Raw genomic sequence first — 26,339 nt, forward strand, 5'->3', positions numbered from 1 at the left:
CAAACTTGCTGATAATTTTGATGCTATTAGTGGCACCAATGTTGATTCTATGAAGTTACAAGTATACTACTCTCAAGCATTTATGATAGTTGGTAGTTTTTTAGGAAACTCCCTTATACTGCAATAATGGTGCTCACAAGGAAACAGTGCAACTAAATTCTTCAAATGATTGGAGTAGAGTATTAACTTTCACATCTCTACAAACACTGAACTGTGATAAGTTTCACCTGTAGATGTTAGTGACTTTAAAGATAAATATAACACACAAACTTACTCTGTTGATTTCCTGCCCTAAGTTCAATTTCTTTAAGTGCTAAGTAGTGAGGTATGGTAAGTCTGGCATGGCTGGGTATGACTTTGTCCTTGACTTTGATCAGTGGTCCATGTATTGAACATTCTCCTGGTTGTGACTTGCCGCAGTCTTCACACCCTGGAACAAACAAAATTATACAACTATCAGTGTGTTTACTAAACCAATTTGATGCACCACTATACCGTAGTCTAGACTCCATCTGTAGCTTCAATCCTCTTCAATCTCTCACATCTAGTAATAGCGAAATGTTGTTTTCGATACACTTATTTGATTAGACGTCAAAGAGAGAGACAGATCGAAGAGGACTGAAGTCATGGTATTAGCCTCTAGACTAACACCACTGATGTACAACAATTTCTTGTGATGCACCAAACTTTGGTGTTTCCGCTATCCCTTACACTTTTTTTTGTATTTAAAAGATTTTTATTGGAGTATGAAAAGTTATACATAACAGATTTTTTACAGTATCTGGATAATGCACAAAATGATTTCTTTACTGAAATTCAAACTTAGTTTTCTATTCCCTATTTAATGTTGGGTCTTGGACAATGTGTTTTAGATAACTTCCCTATTTCTTTATGTGTGAGTTGAGCTTATGTCTCCTATTTGCAATATTATACTCAATTTTCTGTATTGATTGTACATAATTCTTATATGCTCTGAAGTCCAATGTCTCTTTCTCACACCGACAAATGTAGATATATCTCTTGCCAAGCAATATAAGAAAATTTACAAGACACAATAAATCCCTTACACTTTACTATGTCAAACTCACAAAGAAACCCAGGTTTATCATTCTGACTAGCCAAAGCCAGTCGGGTGTTACTATCTCTAGAAGCTCTCTTCTGGTATACATAGAGAGCTTCTTGAGGTAGAAACATTAAGACAAGTCTATATTTTGACCAAACAACAACAAAATTTGCCTTTATTCGAGGGTTTTATATTATCAAAACATGTGTATCCTAACAGTGTAACAGTGTCCTCCCATGATATGGGATGAGAAATTTAAATAACAAAAGGAAATATTGATATTCAATTGTTCTCAAGAAATCAACGTATACAAGGTGAAAAGTTCTAATTTGTTAAAATTTTTAATAGCAGAGGTAATGCTTGCTATGATTTGTACAAAATTTCCATACTTTATTTATCTCTAATACATTGTAATGTATACATACATCTACCAAGGATTATCTACAAGTACCATCATATGATTTTCTCATCAACTGAACTGCTGACACATTTTTTAAATAACTTTCCCCATACACAACATTTTATTTAAACTAAGTGGTAATTGGGTGCTCACTCTGCTGACTGTTGCGCTGAATGATTTGTTTCCTGTAATAATATCCCCTAGCATACAAATAAATACACACACACATACACACACACACACATACATACATACATACATACATACACACACACACACACAAATATATTGATACAAACTGCCACAAATATATTGATGCACATACATACATACATACATACATACACACACACACACACACACACACACATACATACATACATACATACATACATACATACATACATACATACATACACACACACACATACATACATACATACATACATACATACATACATACATACATACATACATACATACATACATACATACATCGCTATAGTAATAGTCTACTAAGTTCCTATACATACGCCTTACGATTACTTTGATCATCTCCACTCATGTTTAATACTGTAGAGTCAACCTTACCAAAAGACTGTTAATCTGGCTAAACCAAATGCTGGGCCAAGATTAAACAGTGCATGTCAGTAGTAATCCATCACAAACTGACAGGCAGTTGTTATTGGTTACTTCCTCTAGACAAGGGCTAATTGCAATAATATTTACTACAGAACTCTACCTCCAGCCTGAACTAAATCATGTGGGGACACAATAGCATCATCATGTTTATATGAACACTGTGGGAGTGGGGGGTGGGTGAGCATATTTCTGTGCTAGAGCAACAACTTTGACTGTATGTGGGTGGAGATGATCATAGTAATCATAAAACATATGTACATGTACATGTATAGGAACTAGACTACAATAGCAGTTAAAACACAAAATCCCTTAGTGTGTTTGATTATTTGTACTGCAGAGTATCAAAATAATTTGAGGTTAATACTGACAAGATGTTGGACAAGTTACAAACAATATTGACCAGAAAATTTGGAGTATTGCCAAAAGTGTTAAATTAATAAAATATCGGTTTTTAAATTCCTTTTTTTTAAAATAAGATTTTAGAACTCTGAGAGTAGTGAACTGTAGATGTAGTAAAATTTACATTTTCGTTTGTCAAACACAATTTGGGAACCTGGTAAAACTCTAGTTTACTTTTATATTAACTTTTATACCAAGTGAATTCTTAAAACTATAACAGAATACATTAAATTTTGTAATAATTAAATAATAATAATAATAATAATAATAATAATAATAATTAGGTCTTGGTATCACAACAAAAGGTTCTCATTACTTATGAATAACATTTAACCTGTTCAGGTCAATAGGTGAAACATTACTCGTAAATAATTTGAACTCTTGATTGTGATAAACGAATTAATTATTATTATATTTTACGACCCCAAGTTATGAGACAACAGAATAAAATTTGACTGAAATATCATTTCATCAATTGCTTTCTTTCTTTATGAATCTTTAAGTGGCTATATACATTGTAGATGAGAATTGGGAATTCATTTTGAATTTTGAATTTATAAAATAATTTTATCATGGCTTCCTCCTTGAAAAATTAATGTGAAACAAGATTGACCAAGTCTGTGTTTGTGACTCAATACACTGCAAAAAGCTCAGAACTGGGTAATACGTTTGTTATTATACATACAATAACAAACATTTGACACATTTATTAACCTTTTGCCATTTATTGAGTTACAAACAAGGACTTGGCATATGTTGTTTCACATTGATGTCTCAAGTAGGAAGCCATGATAAAATTGTTTTATAAATTAAAAATCCGAAATAAATACCCTGATCCTCATCTATATGGCCACTTTAAATAACAAGACTTTTTCACACTAGAAATAATTTTCATGACATCTACACGCTTTATACATCAAACTTCATAAGGAGCTATACTTTGAGGCACGAATAACAATCAAGCATAAATGTGATGCTTCATTGCATAAAGAACTAATGAATACAATTGATAATTGTGAATCACATGTCATCCATGAAAATAATGATATAGCACGTTTCAATAAATTTACATAACCATTGATAAAAATGTTATACAGATAAATGGGTTAATAGATATTGCTTGTATGAATCACATTACAACTCACTACTGTATCTACCCCCCACTCCCACCCACCCCGAACATGCCACTATTAGCAAACCATCATGAAGTTTTTGTGATTTGCTTACCAAATTTTTTTTCTTCTTATAAATACATGTGTTCCCTACTGCTTTCAAGAAAATCAAGTATGGCTACTCTGCAAGTGCTTTGGTAGCCAACGGTTTTGACTCTAGGTTAGCGCTAGGATAAACTAAGTACAACACATAACACCAAAGTAAAGTGTTTTCTTTATGCACCACAATTGTTTATAGCATCCACATCAAGTATAAAAGTATACTATTTCATTTGCTAATTGACCACATTAGAAAGACCACATGCTAGGCTAATAAATAAACCAATTGAAGCAGTATACTTTCACACTTGATCTGAATGCTATAAATGAGTGTAGCACATAGAGAAAGTGCTTTACTTCAGTGTTACTTGTAATATGAATGCTATAAATGAGTGTAGCACATCGAGAAAGTGCTTTACTTCAGTTTTACTCGTTGTACTATGTAACACATTTTTAAATAAAAAAATAAATGGCACAATTTCCACTGCCATTTTCAGTTACCCACTTTATTTCAGTTTCATGAGCAAATATATACGAAAAAAATTACTGAGAGCTCGTGTCTTGGTTAGGATATCAATTTTGCAGATGAAATATTTCTGTAAAACTAAAATTTCAGAGAAAATGAACTGTTTCCCTGATATCGCTATATTGCTGCGAACTCTACTGACCTATTACAAAACAAATCGATCATACGAAAAAAAACCCACTACTTTACTGACCAGCTAAAAGGAAATGATACCATCAATAAGACAATTAGAATAACAAAGCATTTTACATTGTATGCCATTTTGTTAAGTTATTCAATTCATTGTTTCTTGAAAACAATAAAGTTTTCAATAACTAGTAATTTGCATGGAATTATACAATATTGCATTGAAGTGAATATATGGAGATTAAGATGAGTAATGATAAAGAAATACTCAAGGGCACCACAGTATATACAGTTTAATTTAACAAAAAACTGATTACCTAAATGAAAAGTCAGAAATTGTTGGCAACATGTATGTGAAACTAGAAGCCAAGCTTTTCAATCAGACTGAAATCCTACATGGTTAAAATTCATGGTTTTGAATCATACTGCTAAGTTGTCAAAAAAAAATTATAAAAAAAAAATTATAAAAAAAAATTGGTGTACTGTCCAATCTATATAGCAGCAGCAGGGGTTTTAAACAAGAATTTGTAAATGATTGAAGTTGTAATTTTACAGTTACCAAATTGGAAAAATGTGTGTTTTTCGTGAGTATTCTTTGTCAATAAATCACAAACCATATGTGACCATTACAGAAACCAACTGCTACACTATACACACTAAAGTAGGATTCATTTGGTTTTACAAGAAGACACAATGAAACAATTGATGACTTACAGAGAGGGTCCTTGGACATACTGCTATACAGTGACTGCAGTGGGATAACTGCACTGGCCTGTAATGTAAACAATGCACAGATGGTCAGTTACTTTGTGGTCACAACAAAGGACATTCACAATGCCACACACTATGGTGGTCAGTTTGAAATTTACTAAAACTCAGTTGAAACTAATATATACTAAACTTTCAAAAAAAAATTATGAACTCTTACCTCAATCATGTTGTACATCCTGTATTGAAAATGTGCCCAAATTTTATCTTTAAAAAAAAGAACGATTTAAAATCCAACTGAGGATTTCACATTCTTTTCGTGGTTATTTATACTTTATGTTTCAATTATACACTTACAGGGCTTAAATTCACACACATGAAATACAATACATGTAATGTGATTCTTACACCATGAACTTTCATTTGAATTTCAATACAGTTGAGCTTGCAAATCACTATCACAGATTTGATAAAGTTCAAATTTTGTACGTAGCTTTCAACTTAGAGCTCAAGTCTTCTTTTCTTAGGAGTATTTCTTTTACTTTAACACGACAAATATTGACTTGCAACCCTTCGTGCATGAAACATAATACATGTAAAGGGTGATTTATGGATATAAAATATTACGACTTCACAATAGCTAAAATAATTAAATTGGTGCCTTACTTTGATGTTAATATTTGGAAACATGTACATTATAACACTATAACATAACTTTCAGAGTTTCTCCCACACTTTCCACAGTATCTATTTTTAGAGAAATGACAAAATTGTCAACTCTTACATCATATACAGTACCGTCAATCATGTTACGGTAATTGTAGTCGACAGTAACATTTTCAACGCTTCCATTTTGTAATATGCAAATACACAAAGAATAGCGAGCTAAACAAAGGCTCTTGTGTATGCTAACGGCGGAAATTGACAAACGAAAGATGAAATGGGTGTTATAAAAAACGACTGCATATAAAATATCGAAAATGGAAAAAAAATACTCAAGCTGTGCTGGATATTTCAATAAATTCATTGAATGAAAAACAAATTGAATCTTTTCAGATCGATGAAGCAATTTAATATTAAAGAATATTAGCGATATTACTGTCGAAATATTTTTGGGCTAGTCATTCTTTCGCTCTAGAATTTTAAAGGGCATGATATGCATATTTGACCAAGGTTTAGAGTCGTTGTCGTACTGAAAACTCTAAACGTCGATTCTCTGTTTCGGTGTCAGCCAGCTGTCCGTACAATCAAAGCATACAGATCATTGGCGACTTTGACAGCTTGTCGCCTGTCACAAGATGCAGACGGAAGACAAAGGGGGCTCGGACAATTAATAGGATGTATACGTGTGGAATGACAAGCAGCGACCCATAGCAATAGTCTGATGTCGCTGTAAGCTAAAGCACAAACGCAATTTGATGGTAAATCAGAGAATTTGCGCAGGAATGTATCTACTGATGTTGAAGTATGCAGGGGGTACAAAAAGGGTGTGCACAATAGATATCATTTTGCTTTCTATTCCTTGGCTTAAAAAATCTGCAATACATCTATAAAGACAATCACAATTGCATGCGTACATACCTTATACCACTTTCCACTATATGTAATATTCTTCTCAATATTAATCCCCGATCAGAAGAACTGAATTATTTTTTCCGTGAATTTTGAATGATTTTCGGCAAAACGACGGCCATGTTGATATTTATCCGGTTTGCATTGTGGGTATTCTATGACGTAATGCTACCTCATTCGTCGACTTCGGTACGTTCCCAGAATTCATCATACTATACATTGCTTTACATTACACCCAATGTATACTCGATTTATGGGACAAAATTGCGATTTTCGACATACACTGTAACCGTGCAGTAACCATAAACAAACCACTCTTGTCCTAAACGAAATTTTGAGAGTCCATGTTTGTTGTTTAACCCAAACGTAAGGTACAAGGTAAACGGGGGAACACCTGTAGTAATCCTTGTCACATGTACGTCGGTGAATGACACTTTGTTCTTGTGTGTACATTGTTCCTTATGCAAGTTAGCATTGTCTGTGAACAGGGTCGGGTTCCATGAAATACAATATGTGCATATAGAATACACAGATCTTGTGTTTTAGGAGATACTGTGTGTACATAGGAGAGATGGCTTCGACCGAGAATCCGACAACCACACAAGCTAGATTCAAACCACTAAATCTACCCCCAGATGAACTTGAGAAGAAACGACGAGGACCAAACACAAAAGCTAAAAGGTTGACCGACGCGGACAATAATCCATGTACAGTAGTAAGTATGTACATGATTGCACCAACCGGTATAACACACGATTTCAAAGTTTTGATGTGTTATTCTTATACTATGGATTTACCAAGATACAGATATTCTTCAAAGGTAACAAACGTGCCAGTAACTATTAAAGTTCGATCGCCCCACATAATACACGTAGTCTGTGGACAGTGTGGTAATGGGCCCAATTTGATTATAGACCACTCCGTTCTTGTGCAATAATTGAATACTGTGTTATTCACTTCCTCACTATTAATTGTTATGTACTATGAATTGTTTTGACATTTTTATGATGTAGTAATATTCATTTTGTGGGCGGAAAAAGTTTGGGTTTGCTGTTTACATGTATGTAATGGCTATATGAAGGGGTGGGCATTAGTAAATATAAGTACAGCATCCCACCCATTCCAACTATAACAAGTATAGCTTACCACCTTGCCAAAAAACTATGAACATTAACAGTATGAGCACACCTAAATAATATTTTAGTGACTATCATATTGTTAGTTCTGAGAAGGAAAACTGGTTTTATGTTAGTTATTCTAATTTCTACCATAGATCATGGTCCTCACCAAGATCTATGATTCTACAGACCACAAACTATATAGGCAGGGTAGTCCTTAGTTTAGAAACCAGTTGTGTAGGATTTTGCTCTCATGAATCTTCTACCATGCCTGGCATTTCACTAGTTTAATCAAACCTAAAGTTAGATTATGATTTCTCGCAGGGAAAAATTGCATATGGTAATTATGTTTACATCATATTATATAGCTCATCAACCCTCTGAGTTGGTCACATGAGTTGGTCATATTGATGTCATCTTACACTTACAGTGGGAAAAATGTATAACCCAATAAGCATTTGTGTCTGATTTCCAGCCAAAACTTCACTGAAAGTAAATGGCCACTAGTGAAATAACAGGCATGCCTGGGATGGGAGTGAGTAGAGCCATTAACCTCACATGGCTAAGCAGTCCTTGAAATAAAAGAAAATTGGTTGTCTCAACCATGGAAGTACAACCCACTCAACAGGTTTCAAAACACTTTGAGTTGCTTATCAAGTTTGCCAATATTAAGATGTGCAAAGGAAATCTTTCAGTGAAGGTGTTGATTGTTTAGTACAAAGGATGGGTGTGAGCTCACACATAGACCCTCCACCAATTGTCTATGGTGTGAAAGAGGCTGAAGTGATGAGTGTCAGTGTTAAGACTGACTGGTTGCTGCCTATTTCACAGATGTAACACACTGGTTCTTTACAATCTGAACATAATGACGACTGGTATTTGTTTCTGGTGGAACAGCAGTGTTATTTTAGTGTGGTCAATTTCTGGTGAAAGTCAAACAATTTTGACTGTTAACAAGGCAACCTCTACTGATATACAGTATGTCAGATACACCATGTCAGGGCGCCCTCACACATCTGCCAACTCTTTAGATCAGTGCTTCTGTCTGTATAATTTGTATTCAACTTCAACGTCATTATTTTTTAAATTCATAAATTACATAAGCAGTGTGCCCTCTAATGATAGCTAAATTTTGTTGCGAGTCAAAATGAGAAAAACTGGCATTTCTTGTGAGTCACCACCACGTAACACCCAATTTTGGTGTATCTCTAGAAATTGTGTGAATCAGTGGCATGTCAAATTGGCTTAGAGGGCACACTGCTCATAATTATTATAGTTATATTGTTCTTCAAAGTATTTCTTCATTTAGCTTGAAAATACTCGTAACATAAAGGTTTTGTCTCAACTTGTGTTTAGCTCCTGAGGTCATTCAATCCTCATTTCCTTGAGTGAAAATATTGGTGAATGTTATCTAAAGTAATGTTGTATTTTAAGTCTGACAAATAAGAAACACAAAAAAGAGAACATGAAATAGAGTCATTGCAACCATTACTCTTCCTGAGACTACTCTCTGTACCAAATAGTAAGATAAAGTGGTTTCATTCTTGCAAACAAATGAATGAGATACCAAAGGCTGATGCTCTCACCAGAGCTTTTTACGTAAGTTGGCTCAGAAATTTGTATTTAGACTCTTGCAATGATGTCATTTTGAGGGGAGTAATGCTATTCTGAGTTCTATCACTGAGTTGGTATAGTTTTTGCATAAAATGAAGGGCTTTTGAATGAATGTGACTATCATCGCATCAAATTGGATGCTGAGACATTACAAGTGGGCTTTTTGTCCTTGTTCTCTTGTCTTGGAAAAAAGTGAAGTCAATATAATTTGACGTGTGCAAATAGATCTTAAGGGACAGGGGAACCGAGGTAGATTTTATCTACTTACCACCCTTAACAAAAACATAGGTAGGGAACCCTGGTAAAATGACTGGGGAACTCAGATAGAGTTTACCTACTTACCACCCTTAACAAAAACATTGGTAGGGAACCTTGGTAAAATGACTGGGGAACTCACATAGATTTTAACAAGGGTAGGGATTCTACCACTTACAAAAACACTGTCCATGCACATTAGTTGTGTCTCTAGCCTATGCATACATTAGGGACTGTGTTGTGTACTACTCAAGGTTGATGAGTGGTAGTTATCTGCTTAAAGCATATGGTGGCCATGAGGTCCTGCATTAAAGATTTTAGTTTGTTTTCATGAATAAAAAAGACCTTGAAGACACTAACGGTACACTGGATTACATACATGTATCCACTGTAATATGCCAACACTTAAACCAAAAGATACCATTGTTTACCAGTTTGTTGATCAATTAGAATGGTCCTTTTAATTCAGCCACTTTGAAGAAGTTGTATCACTATCACTATCACAGACCATATTGGGCTATGCATAGATAATTACCATAAATTCAGATTAGCCATGTTGGGGATAGCTTAGAATCCAGTGGGGAGTTTGGGCTCTCCTTTTTCCTCTACCATGCCTGGCATTTCGCTAGCAGTCATTTACTCTAAAGGAGCTTTGGCCAGAAAGATGGCACAATTCGTTTTGTGTTTGAAGCTCTCCCCACAGAGAGATGCTATCAATGCCATCACCACATCATTAGAGCCAACTCAGGAGCTTTGAGCTATATGATGTAAGCATCAATTACCATATTCAATTTGGGGTTGAACATTGTTGCGGGAAATCATAATCAAATTTAAGTGTGAATAAATGGCCGCTAGCGAAATGCCAGGCGTGATAGGGAAGAGGTGAGAGCCAAAACTCCTCACACAACTGGCTATGTTAAGGTTAGTGTGTACACAGATTTAAATGTCTATGGTCTGTAGGACACAATGTGTCATGCCACTGTGAACCTGTCAGACACTTCTTTGAATTGAGGGCTGAACAACACCATGTATCTTAGTATGTGTTGATGAGTGCTACATCTTCACAAAACTCCTTTCACTGTCATCAATTTTATGTTAAGAAGAAAAACAAAATGAAAATTGAGGAATTTTAAGCACTTTAAAATATGTGTAAACTGGTCTTGAACATTTAATCATGTGTTCTGTTTCCAGTATTATCTTTGTATCATATACCATGTCATATCATATCATATCATATCATATCATATCATATCATATCATATCATATCATATCATATATCATATCATATATCATATATTGTAATCATTTTGTGATCTTGTCATTGTTTATTTCAGGAAGCCAATGCATCTTTCCAGTGTCTTCATGACTATAATTTTAACAGGGACTCGTGTATGACAGAATTTTATACCTACAAAAACTGTAAGAAATTCTGGGTAAGTTGGAATGATTATAGTAATGGTAATTACAGAAGTTTGTAACACTTTTGCCAAAAAATGAATTGTGAGAAGGGCCTTAGATAAAGGTATTTTGAATAACATTTGGGTGGGTGGATGGGGGAGGGGGGGGGGGGAATGGAACAAGCTGAAGAAAAATAAGAAAACTGCAAGTATAAAATGGTGTCTTTTGAGAGAGTGTTAGACTAAAATGGAATCATCAGAGTTTTGATCTAAAATGGGAGTACTCCTTCATGTCATCATTTTCTACTAAAATATTCTGAATAATTTTTCGAGGAATTTCAATTTCGCAAGAATATGCATTGGATTGTGGATGCTGTTACACAAACTTGCCCCGTTTCTGAAATGTCAGGCTATCTCAATCTTGTCTTTTATTCCTGTTACATGAAAATCAACCCCATACACATAATGCAATAACATTAACAAGGACTTATTTATAGACACCCCCCCCCCCCAATTTTTATCTTTCTGATAATTGAGACATGGTGTATACTTTAGTGTTTTACTTCCATTTTTCAGAATCAAGTCATGGCAGAACGTCGTAAAAATGGTGTCAGACCAGCACTACCCCCAGCAGAGGAAAGGGACAGTATACGAGGAGGGGTGGACTACAATCAACTTTATATGCACCGGTAATCTTGAAATGACAAAGTGATAGGGAATCTCTGAAGATGGTGTTGGTGTGGTCTTGAAAAACAATGAACTGTAAATGTAATCTTGAGTTGACAAATGGGCAGGGAATCTCTACTGTTTGGTTTTGTTGTGGTTTTGAAAAACATATGAGGAAACAAGGCACTGTAATTGGTTTGAGCATGGTCTTGGACTAAAGTGAACTTTCTATTTAATCTTGAAATGACAACAGGACAGGGAATATTTTGATGATGGCTTTGATGTGGGCTTGAAAAACAGTGATATATTGTTTTGATTGACAAAGGGCAGGGAATCAGCTTTTTTGTGGTCTTAGAATGCAGTGATTTCTGGTTGGGGAGTAATTCTTGAATCGACAAAGTGATAGGGATCTCTGAAGATGATTTTGATGTGTTCTTGGAATACAGCGATATATATGATGGAATCTTAATTGGCACGTAGGGGCAGGGAATGTCTGGAGCAGTTTTGTTGTGGTTTTAGAATGCAGTGTTTGAATGGAAAGAAAGATGAAAAATAGTCTGGTGTTACATGTAACATATGACTGGTGATTAACCCTCCAATTGCTTACACATGCTGGTGAGGTGTTAGTGCCAGCATAGTGTTAGCACTGAGTTAGCCTGGTGTTAACATAGGGTTGCTGCAATCATTGACACTCCAGTCACTACATGTAACCAAGCTGCTGAGGAAGCCAACTATGTGTTCCTATGTTGCTGCAATCATTGACACTCCAGTCACTACATGTAACCAAGCTGCTGAGGAAGCCAACTATGTGTTAGCACAGAAAATGATTCTTGAATGTAATAATGTACACCATTCTACATCTCACAGAAAGAACTTCTACGTGTTATTTTGACATGTAGAAGTGTTTCAGTGATATAATTTCAAAATCAAATAATTGAGTAATTTCTAATGATGGATCAGGTTGTCAGTATTTGCTCCAGTATATGTTTGCTGCAATGACAAAAAATATCTAAATAGCTGTTTACTATTCTTGCAACCAGAGCTGTTATTTCTTCTGCGACACTGCAAAATAACAAAATAACACATTTTGGACAGTGCTGGAAAAGAGGCTGTGGTTTACAACAATGCTGTTTGCATAAAATTGAAACCAAGCTAGCATGAAGCTGATTGAAACCAAACTAACATGACTATGGCCCTCTGTTATGTAATTTTGGATTTGGAATCAGTGTGTGTTACTTGTATACCAAAGATTGGAATACAGAGTTTGCCTACAATGACCTTGGATGGTCTATTTATAGACATAATAATCTAAAATGTCCAGGGTCAACTTGAGGTAATACAAGTGGTGCAAGTTTACCTTTGAATTTAGAAGATTTGTCTGAACAAATACTGGAGTCTTTTGTGTGGAGGAGTATAGAGATTTATGAGACAACCAGGGTAACATGCAATCATTGGATGAAATCACTTATTCTCTGAATTTGAGAGAGTTTGTATGCAAATTTGAAAAAAAGGAATAAAAAGTTTACTTAAAAATAACCAGAGTATAAAAAAGTAGTCAGACTTATTTCTACCTTGTTGATATACTTGCATCAGTTACTGCTATCAACTTAAAAGTAAAAATCCAGTCAGACTTATTTCTGTCTTTAGTACACTTGTATTGATTACTGCTATCAACTTAAAGGAAAAGTCCAGTCAGACTTATTTCTGTCTTTTAGTACACTTGTATTGATTACAGCTATCAACTTAAAGGAAAAGTCCAGTCAGACTTATTTCTGTCTTTTAGTACACTTGTATTGATTACTGCTATCAACTTAAAGGAAAAGTCCAGTCAAACTTATTTCTGCCTTTGTACACTTGTATCGGTTACTGTTATCAACATAAAGGAAAAATCAAATCAGACTTATTTCTGCATTTAGAATTTGAAAGACAGTCAAATATGATTTTTCGTATAGTGTATACATGAGGTACTCATTCCATATAAAGTATTACTAAGACTTATAAAATGTTCAGAAAATCACATGCATGTAGAACAGTGTCTATGTTCATAGTTTTCAACTGGTTTAAACTAGCGAATTTGCAATTCTTGACTGACTCAGTATCTGTCTGTTACAATTCATATCAAAAGATAGTGAACATTCTTTATTTACTTTCTGCAATTATTTGTAACACTATTTATGTTCACCATGGAAGCATTGTGATTCATATACACAAGTTCTCTCTTTCCACTTTGGATTGTTGGGAAACAGGACATCATCATAGTGTGGACAAATCACTGGTCCTGCTTTGGTGTTTAAACTAGATCAGACAGAATGACGCAAATTGAGCAAACACCTCCAGTTTGTTTAACATCTCCAATAAATTTGGACCATTCCATCAGATCCAATTTAGACACTGAAGAACAAATGAAACGTGTTTCCCAATCAAAAGTAGAAGAAAAGTTATTCGAGGCTAAACATTCACTTTCTCATACTCAGTACATGTATAGGATATACTTTTGTTTTCACACACACACACACACACAAATAAATAAATAGTTATCAGAAAACACAGAAAACACTACTTGCATCACATTAATTAATAATCAATATCATTTCTTTAATGCTACAGGAACATGAAACGTGATCAGTAACATCAACATCATGTCAAAACCACAACCTAACACAAAACAGTGGGTTGGGCAATTTGTTGTTATTTTGTAGATTTCCATTCCAAAACAAATGAAACTTTAAATTATTCAACTGCAATCTTGTAAACCACCACAAGGTTTAATTTAATACAGGTAAAAACGATAAAGCATTAAACAGACAAAAAAACAAAGCTATTGATCTTACAGAACTGAAGTAAATTGAGTGTAATATTGTTGAATTATATTGCAAATGGTTGTCCAGCATTCTTTCCATTTCATGCAGAAATAAATGAGATTGAGTTTTTACATTAGAGTCAAATATATAACGCTGAAAGTCAGCGATTAATAAACTTCTGCTTTTTTGTGATAAAGTTGCAAAGACAACAATATAGTTAGGAATATTGGTAAAGTCCTAGATTTTTCATATATCGATGACATTTAATGCATCCAACTATAACAGGTATTGCAAGCATAAACATTTGAAAATTGTTAGTTTGTACATTGGTAACCCACTGAACTTAAATTATACATGCGGTGGTGGACATTCACGAATATAAATTCTTGATTTTCTTGTACTACCGTTTGAGGTGTATAGAAGAGAATGGGAAGCAAGCACACAGAGTCAACACTAATTTGTATAATCTACAGATAGACGTTTGCTGGCAAATTTATACAGGATGGAGTTCTATTGTCGTATTGTGGGTTGCAAGGGTTTATCAGCTGTTAGCTCAAAAAAATGACCACAATCACATCTTTGTGCATCTCCTTTGTGTAGCCACATCCAGTTTATTGTGGTGGCATCTTCTTCACCTACAATGAAAAAAAATACATATATGTACAGTATTACATACAACCTATATATACCATAACTTTAGGTTTATATAATATCTCATTTGGAGACACATGTAGAACAGTGTCCACCCATTGACGGTGATATAAATCAGGATTAAGCTAGGGAGTCTTAACTCTAGGGCACCCTAACCCTGACCCTAACTCTCTAGCTGGATCAATTTAGTAAAATTGGTCTTGTCCCTTTTCCACAGTAGTAAATATTGGACAGGGATGTAAACACAAGTATAGGATTATCATCCAATCGGCCTTTCCAAAATTTGCCATGGTGGCGCAATCACTGGTACATAACATGTATGTATTAATAAGTATACTTACAGATACAACCAATAATTCTTTTTTCGAAGATTGATGGCACTGGTGTGGGTGTCAGCTTTGTGCCAGGTACAACATGTTTAACTTTCAAATTAAAAGGATCCTGTAATTAAAATATAACATGTGTCCAGTAAATATGATGATGTGGGATTTGCTCTGATATGTATACCGTGTAACAAAACAAGAAATGATCACACAAAAATGATGATAGATTGTTAACTTCCATGTTGTCCTCAGACACTTTAGTGTTACCCTACACATACACTTGCTTTAACTGAGCGACCGACCCAATACTTTTAAATGTGTTACAATGAGAAACACAGAAACATGGTGCCAAAACCCCCACTTTCATGAAAGAAAACTGCATCACAAACCACTTCAACAGCTGTGATTGTGTGTGAAATATTATCAAAATGGTTGACCAAACACACACCAAGTTAGCTAGCACTCCCTTTCTAAATGAGAAGCGAGGAAGTTCTACAGTGGTGATTCTGATCAAAAGTGACATGGGGTAGAATTTAGAATTTCTGGATGAGACTAGTTGTTATTACATGTATACTGTAGAGATTGTTCCATCATGTTCACATGTCACATGTTGGTCAACACTAATCATATACAGTTTGTGATCAGTACTTACATCAATACCAGACTCCTTCATGTCCATTTCTAATTTTTCCAAACCTGTGGCATGTTCTTCATTGGCTGGAACACCTGAGTACAAAAAAGAGTATTTGTTGTGTTATTAAACCATAACCCCATTTTACTACAGGACTACTACTAGGTATGTACAAGAGCAGCTATGATTCCAGGCTACTGTGTCAGTACAGTACCGGTAACAAGATGTATGTTATTTGAATGTAGTAGTATTGACTACTTCAAATTACCAATTTGTGTTGTTGAAAAGTTACATGTAAAATGCACATGAATATCAACACACAGATCTAGCAAACTACCTAACAAAGTTTAAGCACACTGTTTCAATACTTCAAATTTCACGAGGATTGGTTCCGTAGTATATATAATAATGTAACAAAAATTTTGTAATGAAAAATGATTGAAAGGATTTTCAGTGGCTCTGTAGTATAAATATAACCAAAGTTTTGTCAGGGTTTTATGTATTGTAGGATAACACCATACGGGGACCTCACAAGACGCAAACAAGATACAACTAAATTATGCTATACACAAGTATTCTATTCAGTAATGGCATTGTAGCATAGTTTTGTTATGCTTGTTTACTGACTTGTCCCCCATCATATGACATAATGGGTTGTTAAAGTTTGTAATTTTTGCTTCTGTTTATGATTTAATTTAATATGATAGACAAATTTTGTTTTGTTTTTACTATAAGTGGATTTGTATATGCCATTGTGTTTTGTCACAACAAACCACTACATTCGAAGTTTTTTGTATATACTGATTTCTGTATCATAGTATGTTAGGCCAGTGGCTACTGTACTCTAATTGAAGCACATTTCTGTCATTATTATAATGGGTTATTTAGACCTTTTGTAAGATCCTATGACCTATTTATCAACAATGTAGTATGGAATTTGAAAGCCTGTAAAACAATCAACTTGGCACAATTCACAGCAGCTATTGTTATGTCACTTCCTGATATCTTAATATTACTGTATTAAATTATGATCAAATATCCAAGCAAGTATCAGTTCAAAGATGACACGTTTCTGAACTAAGAAATTTAACCTGACTGTACGTCAAAATCATCTGACGATGAATTATTATGTGAAAACATGATATTAAGACAGTGGGCACGGTGGGTCGAGGTCATTTCTGTCCACGAAAAGGTCACAGAACTAGGTCAAGGAGCAATATACCACAAAACACTGATCAGCTCATGCACCGTTAATACAGGTTGATGTGTTGACATTATATTAAAATTTCATGTAAATGATATCAGATTTGGAAGGTCAAAATTGCATAATTCGACGATTTTACGATTAAGTTACAAAATTTCCGCCATCTTGAAAATGCCGGTACGTGCACGATCTCATGCTCAATGTTCGAAAGTACACCAACCGGCCAGCAACACGACGAAAACACTTACGATACTTGAAAGTAATATATACAAGTCCCTTTAAACAACTTACCTCCACCCTTTGCCATCGTCCTAACTGACGACGCGACGAAAGGCCTTGCTAAAAGGCCGGTAAGGCGTGCACGACAAATAAGAGAAGCCATTCTGGAAAATTACAGACACAAGCAAGCAATGGCGATCGTTCCCACAATCCCCCAAAGTCTCGCGAGATGGCTCGTAAATCATCCTAGCTGTGAAAATAGTCATGAGCACACATTTTATATGGATTTCTCATTTTGAGTAATTAAACAAAATATCTGAACTTATGACAAACATAAATTTGTAATTATCTATGTATTTCATGAAGGAAGATGTCCGGTCGGGCTAAATTTATCAATGACGTCATTGAAATACATGCATAATTAAATAGCCCGGTTTGACGCTGATTGGTAAATCCCGTGCGTGTTCAATCAATGGCGGCCAGCCGGAGAGAAAACATTTTTCCTGAGACAGGTCGTCTTTCGTGTATGTTTTTTGGCAGAAATTACCAATACCATATTATATTTTTACGGGAAACAGACCAATAGTTTTAAGTTGTACATCTGGACGTATTTTTGGATCCTACAATAGCTTCTATATAGTGATTTTTTCAGGTTTTTGGAGCAACATTCGTGGTCTTTGTCCCAATCACTCATATCACACGTGGGCTTCTGGTGATTGAAGGTTACCAGCTTACCGAGTACACAGGAAACGCATTTGTCGTAAAACATTACGTAACTAGCATCCAAACATGACAGCGGTTCTTCACCTTCAAGATGGTTCAAAATATGAAGGAACGTTGTTTGGAGCTAACGAAAGTGTTGCTGGTGAAGTTGGTACGTACTTTTAGATGCTATAGATAATTTTTGTTCAAATGCCGTAAAAGTCGCAATGGCGGGAAAAACAAATTTAAACCGTGCACAGCGAAATCATGATAATAAGGAACATTTCGTTTGGCTGAAAAATTATGTAAGCTATTTCTTAAGTATGTGCGAATGTTCACAAATTTATGACTTACTTTTACTGTTTTATAAGTTATTTGATCAGAAAAAAAAACAATCTTTTTATTATGACATGTGACCATACAGTTTGACATTCATCAATAAACAATACTGGAACTGTTTATGTTTGAAAATTTGATTGATAACCCAACAATAACAATATCCAATGAATATGCAAAATGTATGAACTTGATACAGCTATTATTATCATAAACAACAATATCAGCAACAGGTGAAGGAAAGAAAAAAGAAACCCACATGTATTAATTATAGATTGTGAAATATTCTAGACATTGAGTACAAAGAAAACATTTTTGCACTGGTAAATGTCATTTTGGTCCATGTGTCTATAAATGATGTGATGGCACTCACTTCTAGATATCCTGTTACAGGGGTTCCCCATAAAAGACATGCCATATGGTACAAAAAAAGGTAACAATACTAACATATATATATGTAGATATTAAGTGCTTGGATCTCAAACTTAGGAATGCAAACCACTATAGGACAGCCAATTTTGCCAAAACGTACTCTAAGGGGACTTGTCCCACCCAGTTCAGTCAGTTCCAGTCAAAAGTTTGAGTAGCCTTGAGACTCAAGGCCAATTGACATACTATTAGCTTGATGTTTACATACCTTAGTACCTCTACACATTTCACCAGACTTTGTATTGTGTTATCCACCAAAGTCATGGTCGATGTCAACAAGGTCTCTAACTGTGACTGGAGGCTAGGTGTAAAGGCCCAGCTACACAGGGTAATACATGAAGCAATTTGTCTCATGCGACGCGGCTAGCAACTGCAACAGAGCACACGCACACGAGGCAACCAGTTGCTTGGTGAGTCGAAAGAGCTAATTGTGCACATGCGTAGATATATAAAAGTTACAGATCATAGAGGTCAAGTCTTCTAGCAACAGGAACTTGGATGAAATGTTATAAAATTGCTAATATTACCAATAAAATGACTGAAAACTTGTAAAACTATATTCAATTCAAAGTTCGTTTAGGGCAATTTCCGATGTCGCTACTTGCATTCAAGTTAGAAATAAAATGATATTCAGTGGAGATCAAGCATTCATAGATGTTGTATACCAGTGATAAGTGGTAGTCGTGGTGATAAATTGAAATCATATCAAAAATACTTGCCGAAATAGAATATTTATACTAAAAATATGGCAGCCATAACATTGAACGTTATTTGACATGTGGGTATATGTCAAAGGTTAGTGCTTGCGACGTGATGAGGTGATTACACGGGGCAATTCATGAAGCAACTTGAGAAGCAACTTGTGACGAGTTGCAGAAAATACGACATGTCGGATTCCTTGCGACGCACCTAGCGACGTCGATTATGTATGTACACGAGGCAATTCGTCACATGCGGCGAATTGCTTGGTGCGTTGCTCATTGAGTTGTCTCTTGTAAGTGGGCCTTTAATCGTAACAGTACTGTATAGGAACTAGACGAGTAGACTGTTATTCAGGTTCCCAAACCATAGCAAAAAGCACAATTAATATGGATGATACATGTGTTATTTTGCAATTGTTGCAGTAGTATAGAAGATCTCCAATGTTGTATTTTTAATCTTACATTTTTGCATTTGATATTTTAGTATTCCAGACTGGTATGGTTGGATATCCAGAGTCTCTGACTGACCCATCTTACAAATCTCAAATCTTAGTGTTAACTTATCCCCTGATTGGAAACTATGGCATCCCAGGAAATGAAAACGATAAATATGATATTCCTAAATGGTTTGAGTCAAAGAAGATTCATGTATCCGCATTGGTGGTTGGAGATATGTCTGAGGAGTACAGTCACTGGGCTGCCAAGAAGTCACTTCATGATTGGCTGAAAGAACACAAGATACCTGCTATATATGGTAAGTTCTGATTGGCTGAAAGTGCACAAGATACATACTATTATATGGTAAGTTCTGATTGGCTGAAAGAACACAAGTTATCTGCTATATATGGTAAGTTCTGATTGGCTGAAAGAGCACAGGATACCTGCTATATATGGTAAGTTCTGATTGGCTGAAAGAACACACAGTACCCACTGTGTTTGGCTGAAAGAACATCAAATACCTATAATTATGGTATATTCTGATTTGATAGCCAAAAAAACCCCTCAAATAGACCAAAGTAGTTGACAAAAATTCAAGTACTGAAATTATTTGTTGTTTATTTCGATGTATTTTAGGTATTGATACTCGTGAACTGACAAAGAAGATACGACAACATGGAACCATGCTAGGAAAGGTATGAGTCTAGATTTTCATAGGTTTGCTTCTTTGGAATCTTAGCAAAAGGTATAGTGAATTACAAATTAAAATTTCCTGCTGAAAGTGAAAGACCCACACTCCAGAAAGTTTGTAGTTCATTTAGTACTTAGATTCTACTTAACATTGTTCTACTAAATGATCAATAGTGATGTCTTTTTCTCAGAATATTTACTATGTTGAATAATAAAAAATGTGATGAATTGTGGAAACTGACTGTTAACATGATAAAATCAATATTCTAACTTTGTTGTAATATTTTCTAAATACAGGTTGTTACTGGTACAACTAATTCCAATACAATACCCTATGATGATCCAAACGTGCGTAACTTGGTAGCAGAGGTTTCATGTAAGGTGAGAAATATAGTTTGATGTTGAAGTACTTTATTTTCTATGAGTATAACAAAGCAGCAAATCTTGACTAAGAACGTCAAATCTACATCAAGTTTCTTAGTCGCTTTGTAAGACATCGGATCTGTGCTTTGGGGTTGTTGAATAATTATCTGAAAGGTGATATGTACCTCTGTCTGGGTGCAGTGCCCTCAGTGGCAACCTTTGGTCGCTTTTTAAAACAGATTAACCCAAGGGTCAAACAGCTAAGCTAGAGCTTCTTGCCATTGTGATTTTATGTATTCTATGTGCATTAAAATATGAAAGTGGCATGGTCTGAAACTGAGGTCACATTTTCATCGAAAGTCGATATACAAAGTACAAATACATGATGCACACTGAAAACAAACTGATCAGCTGGGTGAATATCTGATGGTTATATGCATGCAGAAATCAACCAATCGAAAACAAGAATGTGGTGAATTTTCAAATTTAGTGGTATCCAAAATGTTATGTCATTAATGGCATTGTTATTTCTATGTTGTTATTACTATGGTGATAGCTGCTAAACATGATTCAACACAGTTTTTTAGTTTGAATAACATAAATGATGTTAAAAATATGAAACAAAAGTAACCATCAAAACCCATAAAGTTACAGACTGCCCTGTTAGTATTGTTCTGCATTGCAGAATTTTACAAAGTCCTGAAACAAGCGGACAATTTGATTCCATATATCTTGAGTTTTACATAAATCATACAGATACAGTTGTACTGTGTGTAATAGTATAAATGGTGAGAGTAGCTTTGTAACAAACTTTCCATGAATTCTACCAGGAACCAATGACCTACAACAAGTCAGGAAGTGTCAAGATTGTGGCTGTGGACTGTGGTATCAAATTCAATCAAATACGATGTCTTGTTGAGAGAGGTGCATGCGTCAAAGTTGTACCCTGGGACACTCAACTGGATATTAACGGTGAGTGACATCATCACATGACATACAGTTTCAGTCAACTCAAGAAGTCGTCTTTCTGAGGGTCTCATGCAGATCAATGTTGGCTTATTTTTCAACAGGGAGATAAAAGTTCCCAATTGTATTCTTCAACAGTAAGATAAGGGTTCTCAAACATAGACTATTTACAGTTTTCTTATCCTGAATATAGAGTTGCTCTGACTTAACAATGTAATTATGTTAGTTCATCTTATACATTTAAGTTTGAGATAGTGGTGTGTTTATCTGTATTTATCAAACATAATGTTGTCCAACAGTAAATGAAGCTCAAATACATTTTGTATTCTTCCAATATAAACTGAGGATGTTCAAAACATAGCGTATAACTTGTATTTTTACTTTGATTTTTCCCCCAGATTTTGATGGTCTGTTCCTTAGCAACGGACCAGGTAATCCAGAGCAGTGTACGGCTGCCATTAAGAACATTCGTACTATCTTTAATCACTCCAAACCTAAGCCAGTGTTTGGTATCTGTCTTGGCCATCAGTTGACAGCTCTGGCCATCGGTGCTACTACTTCAAAAATGAAGTAAGTTTTAAAATTACTAATGATAACAGTGCTACTTTGGACAGTTTATTATAGACAAGCTGACATAAATGTAAACTAAATCTACTGCAGTTGTATGACAAGTTTATGTCTTTGAAATGCATGCAAAAACAGCTGAAAAAGACTGAGTCGACATTATACTAGGTAAATTATTTATGCTGTGAGTTTGAAACCTCTACAAAATAAGCTACCATAGAAAGCTTACTGTAGACAGACATGACTCAAATTTCTATGGAAAAGGAAGAGCAACAAAATGTATAACCTGCTTAAGAACAACAACTTGATAAAACTACCAAAGACACTTCGTCATTAAGGAGAATAGACCTTTGAACTGGAAGTTCTATATTTTTTATTTATCTGTCTGTTTTATTACCTAGGTATGGTAACCGTGGACACAACCAACCCTGCATACACAATGGAACAGACCGTTGTTACATCACCACTCAGAACCATGGTTTTGAAGTTAATGCCGACTCCCTGCCTTCTGATTGGTCAGTTTTGTTCACCAATGCCAATGACAAATCCAATGAAGGCATCGTTCACAATGTCAAGCCATTCTTCAGTGTACAGTTCCATCCAGAAGCAATGGCAGGACCTGAAGATTTAGAGTTCCTCTTTGATATTTTCATGGACACGGTCAGATCTGCCAAAGCAGGAGATAGCGTAACAAGGTATTTTATACGAGTTCATTTCATTAGATACAGATAAGTAAGAAGCTTACCAAGAAAAAAATTTAAAGATGCAAAAGTCGTAACATTCAGAGCCATTTTTATGACTATTTCATATAGTTTTTAAAATATTGTTGTTCAAAATAATCATCGAGGGATTCAGCAGTGACAGCATTTCTGCAAACAGACTAGATTTTAAAAAAAAATTTCACATAAGGCCAGAAAAAAAAGGGAATTGTTTCTGATCAGCACACCACTTGAATACCCCCACGTCTGTCTTTTCTTTTTTGTGTGTTTGTCCAGCCCATGCACTCTGCAGATCCATGGGGAAACACAAAAATAACCCGCCCTACTTCAGTGAAGACAACTGCAGAGCCAATTATGAACAAGTAAATGATATCTGCCCCACATACACACTTGCTCAGAACTTAGAAGTACTAAATAAAAGAACAGTAACTGCCATAAATAGTATATTGAGTGACAGGTGTGTTGAGAATTTAAAAAAAGAAAAGAAAAAGGCTTGTCGTTGCACCATTTTAGACAAACTGTGCTGACCAGAAACAGTTCTTTTTTTTTCTTGGCCGAAATGTTAGATGTAATTTATTAGCATTTTATTTCTGTCTGTAGTCCTTGTGTTAAAGAACGTCTTCAGACAGCCATGGTGTATGTACCAGAGACCCCAATAAGTGTTGACGTGAAACCAAGGAAAGTAGTCGTTCTTGGATCAGGAGGGCTTTCTATTGGACAAGCTGGAGAATTTGATTATTCTGGATCACAGGTGATGTATAAATTTTACTTTGTTGCTTTCTATGCATTTATTCTCTACGGATGATGGAGTCATGATAGTCAAATGGTCGAGTGGCGGACTCGCCATGTCCTTGTCTAATTTCTGAGTAATTTTATGATAATATCAAAATTATACTCAGAACTATTTCCTATAGTGTCAGTAGCCCAGATTATCTTTTGCTAGTCTACAACCAGCAACTACTAAAGGTCTATGTATGAGCTCTCTTGTGAGAACACTGGTTTGTGTATGCATTGATTGTCTGTCAGTGAGTTATCTATCTGGTTTGGTTGTTTTTTCCATCTTGTCTTTGTGTATACTAGGTGTTTCACTTTATGTTATCTTGACTAACAATATTTGTTTTCTGTGTGTAGGCAATCAAAGCATTGAAAGAAGAAGCCATTCAGACAGTGTTGGTAAACCCTAACATAGCTACAATCCAGACATCGAAAGGTCTTGCTGACAAAGTCTACTTTTTGCCTATCACTGCTGACTATGTAGCCCAGGTAAGCATGGAAATCAGATTCTTGTAATGCAAGGTTGAATTACTTTTGGGACCAGACCCAGATTGGAGGTGTGAACAGTCCAAGACTAGAAGTGGGGCCCTTGCCAGAGTGAAAGTGGAGCAATTCCTAGACTGGAAGTTTGAGCATTCCCAGACTGGAAGTGGGACCATTCCAGACAGGAAGTGGGACGATTCCGAGACTGGAACTGTGACCAGTCCCAGAGTGGAAATGGAACTGGGAATTGGAATGGAACTTTGAGTGCTTACAATCCTGAAAAGAAATTCACAGTCTCCTTAATTTTGCTTAAGTTATAAATTGCTTTGGATTATAAATATTTATTATGGACCCTCTCAGTTTTGCCATAATTGTTCATCATATGATTTGCTATCTTTCAAACAACAGGTCATAAAAAGTGAAAGACCCGACGGAATCCTGCTATCCTTTGGTGGACAGACTGGTTTAAATTGTGGAATCCAGTTAAAGAAACAAGGCATCCTTGATAGATACAATGTGAAAGTTTTAGGAACTCCAGTGTCTGCTATTATTATGACTGAAGATAGAAAGGCGTTTGCCGACAAAATGTTTGAAATTGGTGAACAAGTAGCACCTAGTGAAGCAGCTTATACAATCGATGAGGTAAGTAATGATTATTTTTGTCTGAAATTCATGACAAGAATTCGTAATGACCTAAGGAACAATCGCACATGCAAAGATGGTGACTAATTTGCATATTAATTTACATATAAAACTGGTCATTTGCATATTGGTTTGCATAGTGATCAGCATGTAAAATAGTAGCGTATCTTCAACACTGGAACAAACGCTGACATTTATTTATTTATTTATTTATTAAACTTCGACAAAAAGTCAGGGAAAAGTCGCACAGGTGGCAAGCACCTATATAAGAGCAACCATCCACTTACAACAAATGGCATAAACAAACAAGAACATATTAAAAACAGTAGATACAGAATATAAAAAATATACACTAACGAATAACATACGAGAACAGAATTAAGAATATGCTGCTACATGTTTACATTTAACACATTGAACACATTGGTCACATGGACATTGGGATCAGACATGTCTCTTCATGTGAAAGTATTATTATGATTTTGTCATTCAAAGATTACTAAAGCTCAAGGATGGTAGAATGCTTTTGAAGCACGGTAGAAACCTGCCAAGCATGGCGGCCTAGATAACATTGATGGTGTTTGTACCATGCTTTCTCTATAGTTGGGAGAACACTGTTAATACCCTTTGTGTTCTTTATCATAGGTTGTAGCAGCTGGTGAGAGACTAGGCTATCCTGTACTAGTGAGGGCAGCATACGCCTTAGGAGGACTGGGATCAGGATTTGCTGACAATAAACAGCAGTTGATACAACTAGCTAACACTGCGTTTGCACACACCAGCCAAGTACTGGTTGATAAGTCACTCAAAGGATGGAAAGAAGTTGAATATGAAGTTGTAAGGGATGGCTATGATAATTGTATCACGGTAAGATATTGTCTTTTACTTTGCTGTATTCATCGGGGATCAGTGTGCCCTCTAATGTTAGCCAAATTTTGTTGCGAGTCAAAATGAGAAAAACTGGCATTTCTTGTGAGTCACCACATAGTGAGAGATAGGGGAACA

The 26,339-nt window shown here is 35.3% G+C and overlaps 3 protein-coding genes and 1 long non-coding RNA gene across 7 annotated transcripts in view; 2 read left to right on the plus strand and 2 right to left on the minus strand.

The window, feature by feature from the left end:
• Positions 1–362: 362 nt before the first annotated feature.
• On the minus strand, positions 363–5,315 carry LOC144445464 (uncharacterized). Its single transcript, XR_013481906.1, has 3 exons — positions 5,296–5,315; positions 5,082–5,139; positions 363–430 (listed from the first exon to the last, which is right to left on the minus strand). It is a non-coding gene; the product is annotated as an uncharacterized LOC144445464 (long non-coding RNA).
• Positions 5,316–7,036: 1,721 nt separating this feature from the next.
• On the plus strand, positions 7,037–13,203 carry LOC144445694 (coiled-coil-helix-coiled-coil-helix domain-containing protein 7-like). The gene is made up of 3 exons (XM_078135338.1): positions 7,037–7,362; positions 10,970–11,068; positions 11,609–13,203. Exons 1-3 carry the CDS (start codon positions 7,219–7,221, stop codon positions 11,723–11,725), a joined length of 360 nt encoding a protein of 119 aa, XP_077991464.1. The 5' UTR covers positions 7,037–7,218; the 3' UTR covers positions 11,726–13,203.
• Positions 13,204–14,263: 1,060 nt separating this feature from the next.
• LOC144445563 (cytochrome c oxidase subunit 5B, mitochondrial-like) lies at positions 14,264–17,877 on the minus strand. The gene is made up of 4 exons (XM_078135168.1): positions 17,600–17,877; positions 16,126–16,199; positions 15,492–15,591; positions 14,264–15,134 (listed from the first exon to the last, which is right to left on the minus strand). Exons 1-4 carry the CDS (start codon positions 17,688–17,690, stop codon positions 15,010–15,012), a joined length of 390 nt encoding a protein of 129 aa, XP_077991294.1. The 5' UTR covers positions 17,691–17,877; the 3' UTR covers positions 14,264–15,009.
• A 118-nt stretch (positions 17,878–17,995) lies between these two features.
• LOC144445561 (multifunctional protein CAD-like) overlaps positions 17,996–26,339 on the plus strand; it is a 34,910-nt gene continuing 26,566 nt past the window's right edge. For 3 of the 4 annotated variants that reach the window (XM_078135164.1, XM_078135167.1, XM_078135165.1), the window contains exons 1-11: positions 17,996–18,401; positions 20,180–20,449; positions 20,770–20,828; positions 21,121–21,204; positions 22,017–22,158; positions 22,551–22,722; positions 23,118–23,411; positions 24,036–24,186; positions 24,567–24,698; positions 25,101–25,334; positions 25,980–26,201. In XM_078135164.1, coding sequence (XP_077991290.1) covers positions 18,317–18,401; positions 20,180–20,449; positions 20,770–20,828; positions 21,121–21,204; positions 22,017–22,158; positions 22,551–22,722; positions 23,118–23,411; positions 24,036–24,186; positions 24,567–24,698; positions 25,101–25,334; positions 25,980–26,201 — 1,845 coding nt within the window. In that variant the 5' untranslated portion in view covers positions 17,996–18,316. The remainder of the gene's footprint in view (positions 18,402–20,179; positions 20,450–20,769; positions 20,829–21,120; positions 21,205–22,016; positions 22,159–22,550; positions 22,723–23,117; positions 23,412–24,035; positions 24,187–24,566; positions 24,699–25,100; positions 25,335–25,979; positions 26,202–26,339) is intronic. The other variant, XM_078135166.1, reaches the window with a different exon arrangement.

This window comes from Glandiceps talaboti, chromosome 14, assembly GCF_964340395.1.
Source record: "Glandiceps talaboti chromosome 14, keGlaTala1.1, whole genome shotgun sequence".
Classification (NCBI taxonomy): domain Eukaryota; kingdom Metazoa; phylum Hemichordata; class Enteropneusta; family Spengelidae; genus Glandiceps; species Glandiceps talaboti.

Coding starts and splice junctions, on each gene's coding strand:
- LOC144445694 (XM_078135338.1), top strand. CDS start 7,219: ATGGCTTCGACCGAGAATCCGACAACCACACAAGCTAGATTCAAACCA. Junction 7,363..10,969: donor ACAATAATCCATGTACAGTA/GTAAGTATGTAC, acceptor TGTTTATTTCAG/GAAGCCAATGCATCTTTCCA. Junction 11,069..11,608: donor AAAACTGTAAGAAATTCTGG/GTAAGTTGGAAT, acceptor TCCATTTTTCAG/AATCAAGTCATGGCAGAACG.
- LOC144445563 (XM_078135168.1), bottom strand. CDS start 17,690: ATGGCTTCTCTTATTTGTCGTGCACGCCTTACCGGCCTTTTAGCAAGG. Junction 15,592..16,125: donor TGAAGGAGTCTGGTATTGAT/GTAAGTACTGAT, acceptor TTTTAATTACAG/GATCCTTTTAATTTGAAAGT. Junction 15,135..15,491: donor AAGAATTATTGGTTGTATCT/GTAAGTATACTT, acceptor TTTTCATTGTAG/GTGAAGAAGATGCCACCACA.